General features: G+C 38.4%; 3 protein-coding genes across 3 annotated transcripts; all 3 read right to left on the bottom strand.

The window, feature by feature from the left end:
• Window positions 1-445: 445 nt before the first annotated feature.
• On the bottom strand, window positions 446-3,242 carry LOC123870668 (DNA repair and recombination protein RAD54-like). The gene has a single exon (XM_045914026.1). It carries the CDS (start codon window positions 3,096-3,098, stop codon window positions 801-803), a length of 2,298 nt encoding a protein of 765 aa, XP_045769982.1. The 5' UTR covers window positions 3,099-3,242; the 3' UTR covers window positions 446-800.
• A 1,524-nt stretch (window positions 3,243-4,766) lies between these two features.
• On the bottom strand, window positions 4,767-11,239 carry LOC123870677 (leucine-rich repeat-containing protein 47-like). Its single transcript, XM_045914044.1, has 7 exons — window positions 10,466-11,239; window positions 9,658-9,807; window positions 8,669-8,947; window positions 7,811-7,970; window positions 6,963-7,065; window positions 6,309-6,464; window positions 4,767-5,563 (listed from the first exon to the last, which is right to left on the bottom strand). The coding sequence occupies exons 1-7, from the start codon at window positions 11,085-11,087 to the stop codon at window positions 5,459-5,461; spliced, it is 1,575 nt and encodes a 524-aa protein (XP_045770000.1). The 5' UTR covers window positions 11,088-11,239; the 3' UTR covers window positions 4,767-5,458.
• A 434-nt stretch (window positions 11,240-11,673) lies between these two features.
• On the bottom strand, window positions 11,674-16,679 carry LOC123870971 (collagenase-like). Its single transcript, XM_045914487.1, has 8 exons — window positions 16,635-16,679; window positions 15,504-15,558; window positions 14,411-14,570; window positions 13,896-14,062; window positions 13,196-13,297; window positions 12,877-13,022; window positions 12,595-12,703; window positions 11,674-11,861 (listed from the first exon to the last, which is right to left on the bottom strand). Exons 1-8 carry the CDS (start codon window positions 16,677-16,679, stop codon window positions 11,674-11,676), a joined length of 972 nt encoding a protein of 323 aa, XP_045770443.1.
• Between the last annotated feature and the right edge of the window lie 1,690 nt (window positions 16,680-18,369).

The raw sequence follows: 18,369 nt of genomic DNA, 5'->3' as shown, positions 1-18,369 counted from the left end.
TTATTGATAGTTGTTTAAAGATAAATAATATATTGTATTTATTTTCTTGATATCTCTTGTTTTATTTACTTAGTTATTTTAGCCACCAGTCACCCAAATAAAAAGATTTTCAGATGAAATTCATTTTATATGTATTTGCTTTTTACATGAACAAAGACAAATAAACAAAATCTATGAAAAAATCAAAATTACAGCCTTTTTCATATGCCTTAAGGTGGATGCGACGGGTCTGCCCGCGCTAACTTACAATTACGGGGTTACCGCCCGGGTAACTTACAATTTACAAATTAGTCAATACTAGAGCTAATTTCTTAAACTGGACCCTTTCAAGCAAATATTTTTATATAAAGCTGTGAGGATGTTACTGCCATTGGCGCAATTCAAATGCCATAAGCCTACGTTGGCGCATAAGTTTACAAATTGCGAAAAACCAAATTAAATTTGAATTTCGCGGGCAGACACATCTCGTGCCCCTTAAATCAAACTTTTACATGGTATTTACAATTTTAACAAAGTAAACATAATTTGAATAAAATAACACCTTTAAGATGATTTTTTTAAGTGATTAGTGAACCAGGATTTAAAGTAAATAAAAATAAAAGTGCAAGTCTATATTAAAAAAAAAAAAAAAAACAAATTTCTTTTCAGAGTATTATTCTGCGATCTCTCATAGACTTGCTAAACTAATATAATTTAAACACAATTTGATACTTATTTCACTTCATCTTTAACAGAAACATAATTTTTCTAGTACTTCTTATGTAGCAACAACATGATTAATAAAACTTAGTAAAACATGATTATTCATAGTCCTCATCAGCACTGTCGTCAGGCTCCGAGTAATCCTCATCAATTTCAATCTTCCTTCTCTTACGTTCTGGAATATTCTCTTTTTCTTCCTCTTGATTTTCCTTCTGCGCTTCCGTCTTAGCTGATCTATGGTGAAATACAAAGGATATGCTTTTAGCGAGATCCCAACATTGTTTGAGTACTAGATCAGCTAAATTTTTCTTATCAGCACAGTGGTACCAATTTGATAAATCTGATGTACAGTCAGAGTTCTCTGGTGGTACCGTAACCTGTATATTATTAACACATCTTTTACACCTAAACTTGCTGTGCGTGTCCGACAAAGTGTTTTCTTCCAATCTAAACAAGTCTTTCAAGTCGTCCGATGTAAAATGACGTAAAGATTCCTCATTTTGATCAACGACGGTGTCACTTAATGCCTTTTTGTGTGCTTGTCTTTGGAATATCTTCTCTTCTATTGTCCCTGTAGCTAGAAGTCTGTAAATGTAGCACGGTTTCTTCTGTCCGTCGCGCCACACTCTAGCCATCGCCTGGTCATCATTTGCAGGATTCCAATCTGGGTCAAACATGATCAACCGATTAGCACCGATGAGATTGAGTCCACAGCCTCCTGCTTTCGAACTCAACATAAATATCCATTCTTTAGAATCCTTATTGTTAAAGCTTTCTACAACTTTGGCTCGCTTCTTAATCGTCATGGATCCATCTAACCTGACATATTGGTAGCTTCTCTTACGACACAATTTCTCAAATAAATCAAGAGTTTGAGTGTAATTCGATACGAGGACTATCTTGTCATCTGTATTAGTTTTCAAATTCGCCAATATGCAATCGAGAATCATTAACTTTCCAGAATACTCCGGTCTCACATCCTTGACGTCGTAGTTGCTCGGTAGCAAGTCTCTCGCCTTTTCGAAGCCTTCGGATCTTTCAATAATTTTATCATACACCAAATCTGGATGGTTACACAGTTTCTTCAGCATTGTTATACTAGATAGAGCACTCAAAGTGTTCTTTTCACCATTTCCAGCAAATTTATTTCTTATGGCGTCTGAGTTAATGAAATTCTTGTACAGTTGTGTCTGCAGAGGAGTCATCTTCACGCAAATAACTTGTTCAAACTTGACCGGCAAGTATTTAGTTAATAGACTGCTAGTTCGACGAATCATACATTTATTCACAATTGATGTGAGAGTATTGAGGCATTCTTGTGCTCTTTCTCTCTCTTGACTTGTAGCCAGAGCATCTTGACCTTTCAAAATAGGATTTTCATATCGTTTCTTGAAATCCTGTGCGGTACCGAGAATTCCTTCGTTTACAAAATGAACAAGACTGAAGTATTCTGTGAGATCATTCTGTATGGGTGTGCCGGATATAAGAATTCTTCTTTTAGCCTTCAGTCCCATTAGAGCTTGGTACGTTTGATTCTCACTGTTCTTTAATCTGTGTCCCTCATCACACAAGACCAATCCTACTTCGGATGAATGCAAAATGTTTGAATATATCCGGAATGTTTCATAGGATATTATCAACACAGGTGTAGCAACTCTTATTGTAGCAAATGTGTTCATAAATTGCTGTAGTTTCAAAGTTATCTCTGCTTTTGTACCCCCATCCATTGGTAAGGCATTTATTCTTTGACCGAGCCATTTTTGTATTTCGTTATACCAATTCTTGACTAAACTGCTAGGGCACACAATTATAGCTTTACTAATTGTCGGTTTGCAGTTAGGCCCCTGTCTCAGGAGGGTCCATAGAAGAGTGATACACTGCAGTGTTTTACCTAAACCCATTTCATCAGCCATTATACAGCCATAAGCATTTTCAATCTGTTTTCCTGTGACACAGTCATACATGAACTTGACTCCGTCTCTCTGGTGGGGACGTAAGATGTTACCTAGCACTGGATCGACGACTACTGCCACTTCTATGTCGTTAGGGTTCATTTTCATCTTCTCATGTTCTGGAATGGGCTTTGGAAGGAACAACACCAGTGCATTCGGTTCATCGGGATCGTGTAAGGGTCGCCTTACTTGGGTTCTCTTTAACCCTAGACTTTTACTACAGTAAGATGATACATAGTTCGGAATAGGAACTTTGAAAGGCTTACTCAGGATTTGCTTGATGAGATTCTCATGGTCGGAGGTCGAGAGGGTCTGTGAAGCAGATTTTTGCGCCAGCGGTATCCTTGTACATTGCCGCTTCTTTCGTTTAGTTGAATTTAGTAGAGGGCTTTTGAACACACTGTCGCCGGCGCCAACCTGGCTGGGAGCTAAGCTACGCCTCATTCTGAACTCGATATCACTGTGTCAGTCATCTAATCATTTGGCAAAGTCCGGAAACTACCGGAAAATATAATAGTTAGTGTAAAAAAATAAAGTTCCACGATTTTTTTCAATATCAGCTGTGATACAAAAACACAACAAACTTGAATGAAATGAAACATGTCAAAACCTGCTTGACGTCTGCGCAGTGAGTCTTACACCGGTAGTCAGAGAGAAACGGGTAACATTGGTACATTAGCCTGATATAATTGAATAATAAAATATGTACGAAGAAGTAAGCGGAGTAGAAAGTCACTGACGTGAGGTGGTGGACCTCCCAATGTTGTGGAGTATTCAAGAAATCAGCGCTTGGCTGCAATTAGACCTGCTGGTAAGTGATGCAGCCTAAGATGTAGCGCGCTTGTCTAGATGCCTATTCTCTCTCTCTGATTTGAAGGTACCCATATTCCCACCTATATGCGAGGAAAAACTGATGCTAGAAGGGTATCTGAGATACGGAATGGGTTTCTTAAAAGAAACAAATATAATATTTCAAGTAAATGTTTATTTCTCCAATCTTACAATAAAAAATACTTAAGAACAAACTTTTTTGATGGGTTTACATCAAAATCACAGACAAAAAACATTGGGGTTAGCTGGTGTTAGAAGATCCTACTCCTACGTACAATCTTTATGGCTGTGTTCCAAATTAGAGCTAGGTGTTTCAACTAAGGGCACTGCCAACTAAATGGTAGATTAGGTAACCACATTTTGAAATTAAAGTCAAACTTTAACATAAAGATTTTTTAAATAAAAAAAAATTGGTTGTCTGTAAAGTCGGTTTACTGACGATAGTTGAACGTGACAACAAAGGCCAATTGTGCTTCTTTGTCGCTCGTTCCGCGCTCTCGCTTGCACTTCAAGCCTTACATGGAACGCCTCAGAGCGAGGTAACGCCGCATGAGTCATGTTTTTTCGTGCGTGCAGCCGGCTCTATCAAATTATAAGACGTTGTCACGTCAAAAAAAGTAAAATTTAAGTACCCTAAGAAAAGTTTATTGTTCCTTTGTAAAGCTGTGATCATAAAACAAGTAGCCCAATCTGAAATTGCCACAGTGGTTTGTGTAGGTCTAGGGATTCACAGGCCCTGCTGAAAATGTTTTTGTACAATGCACAGTCAAATACTTCGTTTTCAGATTACACTACTTGTTCTACGCCTACAAATATTGGAAGGAGTACCTAATTCACGTATTTAATTTCACAAAAAACAGTTCATTATTTGCATTTTTTATATTTAAAAACAATTGTAGTATGGCATAATTGGGTATTTTCCTACTTTTGAATTTGATAAATATTATTACTTTATTATAAACTAGGAGAAAAATAATGATGTGCGCTGAAAAAAATATTAAAATCCAACAAAGATTTGCCCTTCCCTTCTATCCCTTTCTCGCAAAACGAAAACTTATATGAAACCGCGAAGCTACTATGGCATTAGCACGGAGTGACGTCAAAATGCTATCATCGCTATCTCTGTCTAATCTGAAATATTTAAATGCTTATAACTTTTTTGTTATTTGATCGATTTAATTAGTTTTTTCAGTTTACGTCATTATTTTTATCCTAGTTTATAATAAAGTAATAAAAAAATTAGAGTAAAATACCCTATTGCGGTTATTTTTAAATGTCCAATGATTATTATTATTTTAACTTTTTTGATAATATATTAATTAATAATAATATAATAATTAATAATACATTTTCAGGGTATGGTAAATGATTATTTTGATAATAATAATAATATAGTACAATATCAAAAATATAGATTTTACATACACATAAATAAATGTAGTACAACTGCCGTCAGGTAGAGTTCTGAACAGAGGAGGAGATTGATGCGCACTTCAATTGTGCGCACGGTTGGTGCGTGTGCGCAGGTGTGGATCAGCCCATACAGTCGTAAATCGGCCATAGCGCAAGTACGCCAGATATCTCTTTACTTGACGGCAATTATTCTAACATGCTCGTGGCTTCAATAAAGCCGAAAACAGAAAACTGACGGTAACCAGTTTTATCGAGGTGTTACCAAAACCTACTCAGTACCACCTCGATAAAATATGGCAGCTTCAAAATAGCTGTTCTGCTTGGCAGCCGTATTCCGTGGAAGTGACGTGTGAACGTTACTTCCGTTCGAAAAAGATCTGAGTTACTCTCAAGAGATTATACTTCAAAAAAAAAAAAAAAAACACCGTGCCTCCCCAACTCCGAAGGTGTGCGTTTTTACAGTTTACATCATTTAAAACGACGTTATTTAAAGCACCAAGCGGTTCACAAAATAAATAAAAAGCAAAAGTTAACAGAAAATTACAAAAACATAAAAAAGCCTATTTCTTGGGCAGCCTGAGGACCTTGATGCCGGAGTCGAACACACAGTCCGTGCGCGAGGGGTACACGCTTTTCAAGTTGCCTTCAGTATCCACCACTTTAATCTGGAACAAATACAATCAAAATCGGTCAAGCTTTAAAATTTATAGTTTTATATTGAAACTAAGTGGTTGTAAAGACATTGGCCAGTTGGGAGGTCCAAGTTTCGAACCCAAGCACGGGTCTCTTCTCATAATGAGAAGGTCTGCAAAGTTCACCATGCTGGCCAAGTGGCAGAATGACCTTCACATATATCTTAGATATTTAAGAAGAATGTGCAATATCCACATAAACTCAAGAGAGTTGCAGGATGTCAAGCGGGATAATGTACACCTATACATATAATTATTTGGTTTAAATAAAGAACTTAAAAATAACCCTCCTTTGGGCTTCGCCACAGTCAGATTAAAAAATTAACTGAGAAAATTATGGAGAACTCTCAGGCAGATATGTTTTCTCAAGATGTTACTGTTAAAGCAAGTGCTGTTTAATTGCACGTCAACGCGATGTCTTTGACGCTACTTTTTTTTTAACATGACTGCTTTTTTGTCCTCCAACATGATGATCAGAGACCTTTTATAGCAAACATGGTTTGCTTTTCTTTTTTTGTCTTGCTCTGTTGGACGAGAATGAATAGCTATGTTTCATTTTGCTAGGATTATCACACCTTAGTGACTGGCATTTTTTGAATCTTAGAAAATTAAAGAGTAGTACTAGAAAAGTAACTACGTCAACGACGGGAACAAACTGCAAAGTAAGACAAAACGTAAGGGGAAACGTTATGGTGAGCGAAGTGAGCGCAAATCTCACCTGTTGCACAGTGAGAGTGTGGTACTCGTGGTCGTCGCCGTCGCCGATGCCCAGCAGCAGGCACTCTTGCAGCAGTTTGTCCATCACAGTCTTGCAGGCGCCCAGCGACGAATGTGACGTCACTTCCACAAACATCGACTTGCTGTCCACCGACATCTGACATAAGAAAACAGGGTCAATTTAAATAGAGTCAAAAACAGAATGATTTTATGTTGAAATACACTTTTACAAGTGCTTTCTTAGGGTTCGTTACCTGAAAGATGCCAATGAAAATGAAACAAAATAAAAAGCCACTGTTATTCATCTGTATGTCTGTCTGTCAGCGGGCTGGATGTCATGAACCGTAATAGGTGATAGTAGCAATGTTCAAAAATCAAATGCAAATTAAAAAATTTAACTCTCACACTTGACTGGTTTATTTCATAGAATTAGAATATTTATTTGAAGATCCAACATTCATTAATTACAATAAACATTTACAAAAATAACACCTTAAAACCTAAATTGACCAGTGTCTATATTATGTATCTGCCAAAGAAAAGGCCCGAATTCAACAAAGGCCAAACTTTTAAATTTTAATAAATCTTTGTGTTCAAGAGCATATTTTAATTTTTTTTACAGTCAAATCGTAACATATTCAAAGGAATAACTTACTTTGGTATCTTCTGAATTGGTGATGGGCGGGAAACTGATCACACGACCAGATGCATCTTCCAAACACGGGTACTTTGGCTTACCTTCTAACAGGTACAGATACCTACAACAAATCCAAAGTTAATATTATTAATTTTATCCCATTTGCTAGAAAATTGCTTTATTATTTAAAAATATGTAAATCAGTTCCTGTAGGCAAGAGCTGATTAATGTTTTTTGCAATTAGGAGAGAAAAGTCTCAGCCGAAATAGCCATTAACTTCTATTTAATTTAACGACATTAAAATTAAAAGTGTGAGGCGCGAGCCGAGTATTCCTCTATTTAAATCACTTATTGCAGTATTACTCGCCCGGTAATGCCTTATGTCCAGCCTGGACAGTAATGTACTATTAAGTAATCCCTAAGGATTGAATTTCTAAAAGTCCTTTCTTAGTAGATGTTTACATCATATTAGATACTAGCTGATGCCCGCGACTTCGTTCGCGTGGATGTAGTTTTTTAAAAATCCTGTGGGAACTCTTAGATTTTCCGGGATAAAAAGTAGCCTATGTGCTAATCCAGAGTATAATCTATCTCCATTCTAAATTTGAGCCCAATCCATCCAGTAGTTTTTGCGTGAAGGAGTAACAAACATACACACACACACATACAAACTTTCGGCTTTATAATATTAAGTGTGATAACAAACACACACACACACACACACACACACACACACATACAAACTTTCGGCTTTATAATATTAGTGTGATCTGCATGCCTTTCAACCCGATTCGCCCAGTAGTTTGATTGATAGATCAATCAGTCAGTCACCTTCACCTGTGGTTTTACATCAAAATATAACATACTTGTGAATGCCTGAATAAACATTCCTCTTCTTCTCCTTCCTCAACGCATCAGCCTCAGCCGTGAGCTGCTGGAACAGTTGTTCACCCGAGTAGAGCTTCGCCCGCGACAGTGGGGTTAGCCTCAGCTTGGCTGGGGCTTTGGCGGTGTACATTAGATCACCTAAAAAGAAATAAGACCAATGACTTCATCATCATCATCATCATCATCAGCCTGTGGACGTCCACTGTTGGACATAGGCCTTCCCTATAGAGCGCCACCACACCCGGTCCTCAGCCTTCCTCATCCAGCTACTTCCCGCCTTAATTTGTTTAGGGATCCGTATCTCCAGAAAACAAATGTTGCCCTTATAGGACTCATCTTGTCACTCTCTAAACCTGTCAAGGGAATTAAAATCTATAGGGTACTTCCCTTTGACATAGAATCATGAAATTTGGCAGGTAGATAGGTCTTAAAGGAAAGGCATTCCGAACCAGTCGTAATATATTATGCAGTTGACGATTCAAAAGTAATTTAAGTGTTATTTAAGTATGCTTTGTTTGATGGTAAGGATAACTATGTGTAAGTTTCCAACTCGCACTGACTGATTTTTTTACTGTTGAAGTGAAACTTCTTTAGGCACATTGGACGATTTTGGGATGGATAAAATTTTAAGGTGACATCAAAATTCAAAATTCAATTAAACTTTAACAAGTACTTTTGAATCACCAAAAGCATCTACCACTGGTTTGGAATGCCTTTCCTACAGAGAAGAACCAGCAAGAAACTCGGCGGTTGCTCTTTTCAAAGATCATCATCATCATCATCTATCGGTTGACAATTACAACACAGATGATTGAGGAAGCACAAAGGGGACTTACCTGGTGGTATTTTTCCGAAGTCATGTGTAGCAATGGTGGCAACATTCCTCTTATCACAGACGGTATCATGCAGCTTAGTTTGCAGCTGAATGAACTTCTTGAACAGAGCATCGTCAAACTTGAGCTCATTGATCACACAGCACAGGATGAACGGGCGTATGTTCCACACTTCCTGCTCAATGATTTTGACCCTTACAGTGTCATCTTCTACATGTAATATTTTCATAGAATGGCACAAGTCACATATTTCGTCAGGTGGGGGTTCTTCCTGTTTCTTGCCTTGAAAGAAGAGAATAAGTATGATATACCTAAGTAAGCTAACAGTTAAAAAGGCAGACAAATGTAATACATTACTTTCAAATTGCATCTGTGAATCTAAAGCAACTTTTTCTTCTATTTTTGGTTGCTCTCAAAACTGCTCACTCCATTGCCAATGCCCAACTACTTAATACCAGGTCTTTTCTCAGAATGAGAGGGGTTTAGGTCATAGTTTGCCACACTGGCAAAGTGCAGATTGACAGATATCTCACACCTTTGAAAACATTATGGAGAACTCTCAGCCATTGAGGTTTCTTCTGGATGTTTTCCTTAACTTTGAAGCAAGTGATATTTAATTGCTTAAAACGCTTATAATTAGGAAAAGTTAGAGGTGCGGAATTGAACCCCTAACCTCCTGAATAGAAGGTGGACATTTTAACCACAGCTCTTTTTAACCCCCGACCAAAAAAGAGGGGTGTTATAAGTTTGACTTGTATCTGTGTATCTGTCTGTGGCATCGTAGCTCCTAAACTAATGAACTGATTTTAATTTAGTTTTTTTTTTGTTTGAAAGGTGGCTTGATCGAGTGTTCTAAGCTATAATCCAAGAAAATTGGTTCGGCCGTTTGAAAGTTATCAGCTCTTTTCTAGTTACTACCTTCACTTGTCGGGGGTGTTGTAAATTTTTAATTTACACTTGTAACGGAGACATAAGTGGATATAGGAAAGTACCTTTCTTGCCCTTCCCTTTGCCCGCAGCTGGCGTGTTGTCTTCCTTGGGGCAGTGTTCCCGTATGTAGTCTATCACTTGCTTGCTCCTGCACTGGTCTACCAGTTTCATTAGCCGCTTGTCCGATAATTTATTTCCTTTTAGGTTTAATTCTGTAAAAGGGGTTTGCATAATGTGTGATCAAAATAAACAATAAATAGTTTCTTTGAAGACAAAAAAAAAATTGTTTCAAATGTTTAAATTTTTAAAAATTGTTTAAGAAATTATGCCATTATCATTTAATGAGGTTAAGGCCACAGTCCACCCCCCTAAGTGCAGATTGGTAAATTTCACTCTGTTAGACTTTGAAAATGTTAAAGCAAGGTGATATTTAACTGCTAGAAATTCACATAACTCTGAATAGTTACAGATGAGTGCTGGAATCTATCCCCAGTCTCCAAATAAGAGGCTGAAGTCTTAACCACTGAACTATCACTGCTTATGCAATGCAATGCCATCCTTATAATAGTCTGTCTGCTAGCTTTTCACAGCCCAACAGTTTGACCAATTTTGATGAAATTTGGTACAGAGTTAGCTTACATCTCAAGGAAGGACATAGGCAACTTTTTATCTCAGAAAATCAAAGAGTTCCTTGGGGATTTTTAAAACCTAAATCTAGGAGGACGAAGTCACGGGCATCATCTAGTATGCTATAATTAAAATAACAAGAGCATGCAAGATGATGGTATTATTGCATCATTATTTCACTTGATCTACTTTAACCATAACTTCTAAAGTACTAAAAAAGTGCTAAAGTCTGGCAACTCTTACCTTTTAATTTGGACATACTAGCGATTTCTCCAGGCACTGTCTTGATTTTATTATCCCCTATATCAAAGTTCTTCAATGAAGGCATTGTGCGAACAATGTGGCTCGGAATGGATTCTATTTCGTTACCTTTTATCTTCAAGTCAGTCAAATGTGGCAAATTTGCGTTCTCGGTATCCAAGAACGACGTTAGTTTGTTGTTAGAAAGATCGATAATAATTAAACTGGGAAAATCGCCTAACTTCGGCATTTCTGCTATTTGATTCGAACTGAAATTAATACTAGTCAACTCCTTCATCTTGTTCAGGCATTCTGGTATCTTTGCGAGCTGATTTCTCGACAAATCGAGCACTTTTAACTTAGGTAAAGAGGTTATGTTTTCATTAAATTCAGTCAATTTATTCCCGTACAACAAAAGCGATTGGAGGTTCACGAGCCGCTTTATATCATCGGGTATCGATGAAAGACATGTGTCGCTGATGTTTAAGAGGTTTATGTTCGTTAATGTGAACAGCGTCTTGTCTAAACCTTCTTCTGAAATACGCTTCGAGATTGCGGCGCCCGCCAACTTGATTTCGTGACGGTTCTCTGACTTTGCAGTCACAACTTCAGGCCACGGACTCATTTTTGATAAGCTGTTTAGCTCAGAGCAGAAAACAATTCTTAATTTTACTCGAGAGAACCACTAGAAAACTTAAAACATTGTACAGCACACCGTTTTTCACAATTCACAAAGTACGGAACCACAACCAACGGAACGGAATTTTTTTGACAGTTCAAACCAAAGAGTAAGTAATCACTATGGTTCAAACCACAGACCAATAACAGTTCAAACTTCAACAGCTGTCAGTTTTCCAGTGTTACAAAGCCAGGGGCCTTTAGTTTTGCTTTAGTTGATGTTACATTTTTTTATTTTTTGCAGCAGGTACATCTTGAGGTACATATTATTATATTTGACGACACAAGAGCCCCAAAAAAGCTTTGGTCTAGTACAGGTACCTATAGTATATCATTAGCGATACCTAGAAATACCTACTAAAGGTATTTCTTGCTAAGGAGCCACTGACGGCAATTTGATGTCGAAAAAGAAATTCTAGTTATGTAAGAGCAAGATTTTATTATAAAAATATTTTTATTTGTGACAATGAATAAACCGAACTATAGTTTAGGTATGTAATAACTGAAGCAAGTAACTATAGTCTTTATTTAATTTAATCATCTTCTTCACCTTCTTCAGAAGATGATGAAGAAGATGTATCTTCTTCACCTTCTTCAGATTCTTCGGAATCTTCTTCAGGTGGCGAGGGAGAGGTGGGCGTGGTAGAAGATGGGTCCCAGTCAAAGTCAATGCCAGTCACTTCCGTCAACCATTCGTGATAAGGCCCCGGGCGGATAAAACCTGAAAATGTTTTTGATTAAATTAAGCTCGTGTATACCTGACGGAATAAATAGATTCGACAACTGAAGTTTGCCTGATACTAAAAAAAGTTACCATGTTAATTAGACAAAGTTACCAAGGTAGATGGCGCTGAACAATTTTAGCCCGCGGGAGTGTAGTTTGGATAGGTATATTTTATATTTTTAATTTTTAACCACAAATTTTTTAGGGTTCCATACCCGACGGGTGCCAATGAGACCCTATCAGGTACTAATCCTCCACTGTCCGTCTGTCCATCTGTCTGCCAGCGGGCTGTATCCCGTGAACAGTAATTATAGGTAGAGGATTGAACTTTCAGGCTTCATCATCATCATCATCATATCATCCTGTGGATATCCACTGCTGAACATTATAGGTGTTCTCTAGCGAGTGCCACCACACTTTGTCCTCAACCTTCCTCATTCAGTCCCTTCCCACTACCCTCCATACATCAGAGTGCGCACCATGCTGCGCTTACTAGTTTTAACATGTAGCTGTTGTATTTCACAAAGACCGTTTGGCTATGTTAGTGTGAGTGCACATATACACATTGTTATAGTATGCGTGGCGGTCAGTTTCAATCGTTACGTTCAGTTACGTTCAAACACAAAATATGCGTTAACACTTATCGGTACACTCACTACTACAACTAAGGCTAAGCGGTCACTGTGAAGTAGAACACTTATGCGCGATCTCCCTCTGCAATAGCTCTTACCAGCAGGGAAGCCAGTGTGGCAGCCAGTGCCGGACACAAAGGAGGTGACACCAACTTCGGATGGGAGACCGTCCACGTCAATCACGACCAACGGGCCACCGCTGTCACCCTGAAAAAGAGAATACCTTATTTTTTACCAACTTTAAAGAACCTTACCAGTCTTCTGCCTTCCTTTAACTAAAAAGTCGTTAACTGCAAAAATAGTTTGAGAGTTGTCGCCAAAAAATATAGTTTTTTAGACCAGGCTTTGCCACAGTTGGGTATTAAATAGTTTGAGCAAACCTGGCAAGTGGACTGGCTGGTGACGTTGTAGTTGCTGGCGCAGATGGTGGAGTCGACGACGATGGGGCTTCCACCGAAGGCGGCTCTGCAGCGCGCGTTGCTGGTGCCGAGGAGGTACACCCAGTTCAGCACTTCGGGGCCGACGCCTAGCAAATGATAAAGTAATAATACATTACTATCCAGGTAGGAAATAAAGCGATTGAGTAACATTGGAAAGACGAGGCAAAGCTGAGGATTTCCCAAGTGAATTTCTCTTTCTTGTATTTCGGCCGAGACTTGTATTGTGCTTTACTCTCATTTAATTAAGTTTAGTACCTACCGTTGGTCCATGTTCGTCCCCAACCGCTGGTCTGCAATCGGATCATGTCGTAGTTTTTATACTTATCCGCAGACGCCTGCAGTCTGATGGGCTGAACGAGGTCTGAAAGGACAAGATGGGTATTAGAAAGAAGCATCCACCTCGTCCTCACACTTCAATAAATAATTTGGGCTGCGCTGAACTTTTCAAAGATCTAAATATTTCATTTTATTTTATTGAAGCAATAATAAAAATTATACACACATTTTTTTTACATAATTTAAGTCTTAGGTGCTAGGACAAGATAATATTATTCCATTCGGATTCATAATTCCATTTAGATGGATAACTCATGCGACAGAACTTAGAATTAAAAGGATATAAAAATAACAGCTTATATTATCTTGAATTTTCGGCTAACAACCCGTAATATTCTTGTTTCGGAGTATCTGGTACCTACTCAGTCCAGGACATTCCATTAAAGATCAATAACCTGATTTGTAAGACAAATTGGTTTGTCTTACAAATTTGGTCTTACAAAAAAAAAATTTGGTTCTTGGACCCTAGGTTTCATTTAAGAAGTGGAGCTATCAAGATTATATTGAAAGTTTTCTGAGGAGAGGGTGGGAGATTTTAGTCTGTTCTTAATTGGCAAAGGTGGCCATTGGCTTATATAGTAACTTGGTAAAATTGGCCTCATGTTAACAGATTATCATGTTACCATTGAACTCTAGGACTCTATTAAACTTGATGACGCCGATGTCGTGGGGCTGCACTATTGTGAGCGACTCATCGTACTCAGGGTGGTTGTAATAGTCTGTCGTCTCAAACAGCAGCTGAGGGCGGCTCAGGGCGCGACCACCAGCGCGAATGACGATGGTTACACGCCTGAAAAGGAAAGAAAATATGAAATTACTGAGTATATAATACTATAAAACCGTCCTTCTGCCTCATAGCGGTCCGGCCAAATATGATTCTAGGTTAACTGGATGTAAGTACCTATTCTATAACCCTTTGATACCCTATAGGCTTTGATACCCTACTTTGTCTTGACAGACACGACAGACAAACAGACGGATTACGAAGTGATCCCATAAAGGGTCTTTTCGTTTTGAAGTACAGAACCTTAAAAACGAAAAATCATAACCCTTCCTTTCGGCTTTGCCGTAGTCGGGTAAAAAACCGTCACTGCAGCCCCTTCGATAACCATGACAGAACTGTTAGGATGCTACTAACTCGGCGGTGCAGTGCGCAGCGGTGAGCCCCCACTCGCTGTGGATGATGGTGGCGCCGCAGCTGAACACCGCTCCGTTTTTGGCAACCATACGGAGGGAAAGCTGGTACGGGATCTGGCCCTCCTCGGCTTCCCAGCCCGAGACGATCCTGGGCATCCCGACTGCAAGAAAGTATATAGGAATGATGAATACCTAAGTAGTAGTCAAATCAGCGACTTTTTATTAAACGATAAAACACTTGCTTAGTAAGCGAGCTTGTATGAAATACACACATGTGACGTCATAAACTATTTGACGTAATTTGACGTTTTTTTTTCTTGAGTATCGATTGATAGTAATTAGAAGTAGTTTAAGCCTCGATAGCTCAACGGTTGAGGAGCGGAATGAATTCCGAAAGGTCGGCGGTTCAAATCGTTGCACTATTGTCGTACCCACTCCTGGCACAAGCTTTACGCTTAATTGGAGGGGAAAGGGGAGTATTAGTCACAATTAGCACGGATAATATTCTTTTTAATATTAATTTTTTTATTTTTTTTTAAGACACTTAAAACTAACAGCGGGCGTGGATTTAACGAATTTTGGAAGACCCTCTATTTAATAGGTTCTAAGAAAATAATTTATTTTTGATATAGTCATCATCCCAATTTGAGATTTTGTAAAACAAAGTCCGACTCTTCGAGCCTCAAGTCTGCAAGTCTTATTGCAAAACAGACGTTGCTTTTGAGTACACCCACCTTCCGAAGGTTGATAACGTGCGCTTTTTGTTTGACTTATGTTTGTGTGTCGAACGTCAGGTCAAGTATGGTGGGAGGCTTCGGCCGTGGCTAGTTACCATCCGTCCGGCAGAGCCGTGCCGCCAAGCGATTTAGCGTTCTAGCCTTATATTTCAAGTATAGATTAAAAAAAGAACCAATTTTTTTGGATTATAGCTAAGAACACTCTCGATCAAGCCACCTTTCAAACAAAAAAAACTAAATTAAAATCGGTTCATTCGTTTAGGCGCTACGAGGCCACAGACAGATACATAGATACACAGATACACACGTCAAACTTATAACACCCCTCTTTTTGGGTCGGGGGTTAAAAATACATACCATCGCGAACATTTTCAACGAAATCTAGTTCACCCGGTGTGGGCAAAGCGTTAGCCTGAAAAATAATAAGTAACAATAAAAAATTATATTAAGTTAGTGGTACGTGAAAGGTCTCTGAGATTGAACTTGTGCAGTGGGTGATTTATCTAGATATGGTAGCACGGAGAGGCAACGGTGGGTGTGTGAATTCCGTCACATAATGGTGCATCAGTCATTTTCTCTTTCGCGGAAAGAGGTAAGATGTAGGGATGGGTATCCAACTCATGATATTTTCACAGGTACAGTTTAAGTAAAGTAGCAAGTGTTACATAATATGAAGGGTTTTCACGTGATTTTTCACCATGCTATATCTGTAAAATTGTAAATCTCTAGTAAGAGCATTGCAATCATATTGCGCGCACACACATTCCCTTGATTGCCCTCCAAAGTTGAGATCCAACATAATGTATTTACTTGATAACACAACCGTAGGTTATCGTTATCAAAAAACTATCGATTAAAACAACATAATTCGAGCGATGACACAAACACATTTAAATATTATCAGCTTATCATTCATTAGTTGACTCCAGTATCTAATTAACATAATCTTGAAAGACCCTGATTTGCACCTATTGCTAGCTAAATATAAAGCTGACTGACTGATCAACGCACAGCTCAAACTATTGGACGGATCGGGCTGAGGCATGCAGTATGTGAATGCTTTTTTCGTAGCACCGTAGGGTTACGGTTACGTACGTTACGCGGTTGCGTAGACGGGCTACGGGTTGCTACGGAGGTCGGAGTTAGAAAAAACTTTACTGAATTCAAACGGAACCTAAATCAACGCGGGCAAAGTCGCTGTAAAAAGCTAGTATTATTATAGAATAAATTGTAAAATTATATAGGTATAAAGTTGACTGACTGACTGATCTATCGACGCACAGTCTAAACTACTGGGCGGATCAGGCTGAAAGGCATGCAGATAGCTGTCATGACGTAGACATCCGCTAAGAAAGGATTTTCAAAAATTCGACCCCAATGGGGATAAAATAGCCATTTGAAATTTGTGCACTCCACGCGGACAAAGGCGCGGGCATTAGCTAGTAAAAAATAAAAAGATATTTTGAAAAAGTAGGTAATGCTACATACCCAACTCAACGCCAACACGAACACAAGAGCTCGCCCCGCCGTCATTTTCGAAATAATTAGATTAACGTGTAATTATATTAAATTTAGTATTTAAATCAATGCCCAATTTATCTAATTAGTGACGTTGCTACTTCGAAGTTGGAGTCGAAATTTTTTAATATTATTTTACTGGAGTCGAGTCGAAGTTACCGATGATAGAGCTATCATGAGCATCCCTTCGCCGGCCCACTACTGGGCCTAAAAGGAGGCCACTCAGAATGAGAAAGATTTAGGCCATATAGTTCGCTGGCCAAGTGCGGATTGGCAGACTTCACACCTTTGAGAACTTTATGAAGACTCTCAGGCATGCAGATTTCTTCACGGTTAATTGCTTAAAACGCAAGTGCAGTTTCTTGACAGGACAGACAACAAAGTGATCCTATAAGGGTTCCTTTTTTCCTATTGAGGTCTTCTCCCTGACCTTATTCTAGGTACGAAACCCTAAAAGAGTCATCGGACTTGAGAAACATAATAAGGTGGTAGGTAAGGTAACAGGTAGGTAACCTATCGTTTTGTAGAAAGATTAGATAAAGTCTATGTCAAAATAAAACTGTAGATCTAAGAAACAGCAAATCTTTGAAAAGAGCAATCGCCGAGTTTCTTGCCGGTTCTCGATCTTCTCGGTAGGAAAGGCATTCCGAATCAGTGGAACCATTTGACGATTCAAAAGTACTTGTAAAAGTTTAATTAAATTAATAAAAAAAACCTTTTTTTGGCCTCTTTTCTGAAGACGCGACGCGATGCGCGTTACGTACCTGCATCGCGTGGCGCTGTCTAACTCAAACATAGACCTATTATATGCCAGGACGTATGAGAGCGTTTATGCAGTAAGCGTTTGCTTGTTATTGTGGCGTAGTGCGACGCGCGAAGCAACGCAACGCGCTGCGTCTCCAAAAAAAGCGCCCTAATATTCACTAATTTTCTTCGACGATTGGACGATCAAATTAGATAGTGGGCCATGGCTAAGAAAAAGAAATCTAGTTGGAAGACTGCTGAAATCGAGTCGAAAAACTTGTCACATCTCTATTAAATACTACCGTTAATTGCTAATCATATCAGATTAATTGATAAAATTTTATCGAATGATTTGAAGCGTGAATTTGGTCTCTCCACATACGAGTATATCTGCCAATATCGAATTAAATTGAATTTATCGCTTCATTCAGGACTTCCTTCGCGAGCTTCTAGCTTAGCTTCGTTTAATACAAAAACACTAGCTAGACCACTGATTATATTTAAGTTTAATGTTTATATTAGTGTAGTGTATATTACACATACATGTCATGTACATTGCAATCCATACAAGTGAATTAAAAATTTCTAACACCCCCGACAAGTGAAGGTTACAGTATCTAGAAAAGAGCTGATAACTTTCAATTTATTTACATTAGTAGACTGGTGTACACAAAATCAAATGTATCTTAATATAAAAAAATGCTTTGTGATTTCATTTACTAAAAAACGTTCTAAAGTTACCTTTGATTATAAAATTAATGATCAACTTCTTGAGAGAAAATTTGTTATCAAGGATCTCGGTGTACTGTTTGATGACCAGCTTAGTTTTTGGGATCATTACAACAGTATAACAAATAAGGCTTACAAAAATCTGGGCTTCATAGCAAGAACCACGAAAATGTTTAAAAATCCACATAGCTTCATCCTACTGTATAACACTTTTGTACGGACGGTGCTGGAA

Source organism: Maniola jurtina, chromosome 13 (assembly GCF_905333055.1).
Source record: "Maniola jurtina chromosome 13, ilManJurt1.1, whole genome shotgun sequence".
Lineage (NCBI taxonomy): Eukaryota > Metazoa > Arthropoda > Insecta > Lepidoptera > Nymphalidae > Maniola > Maniola jurtina.
This window is presented reverse-complemented; position numbering and strand designations above follow the sequence as displayed.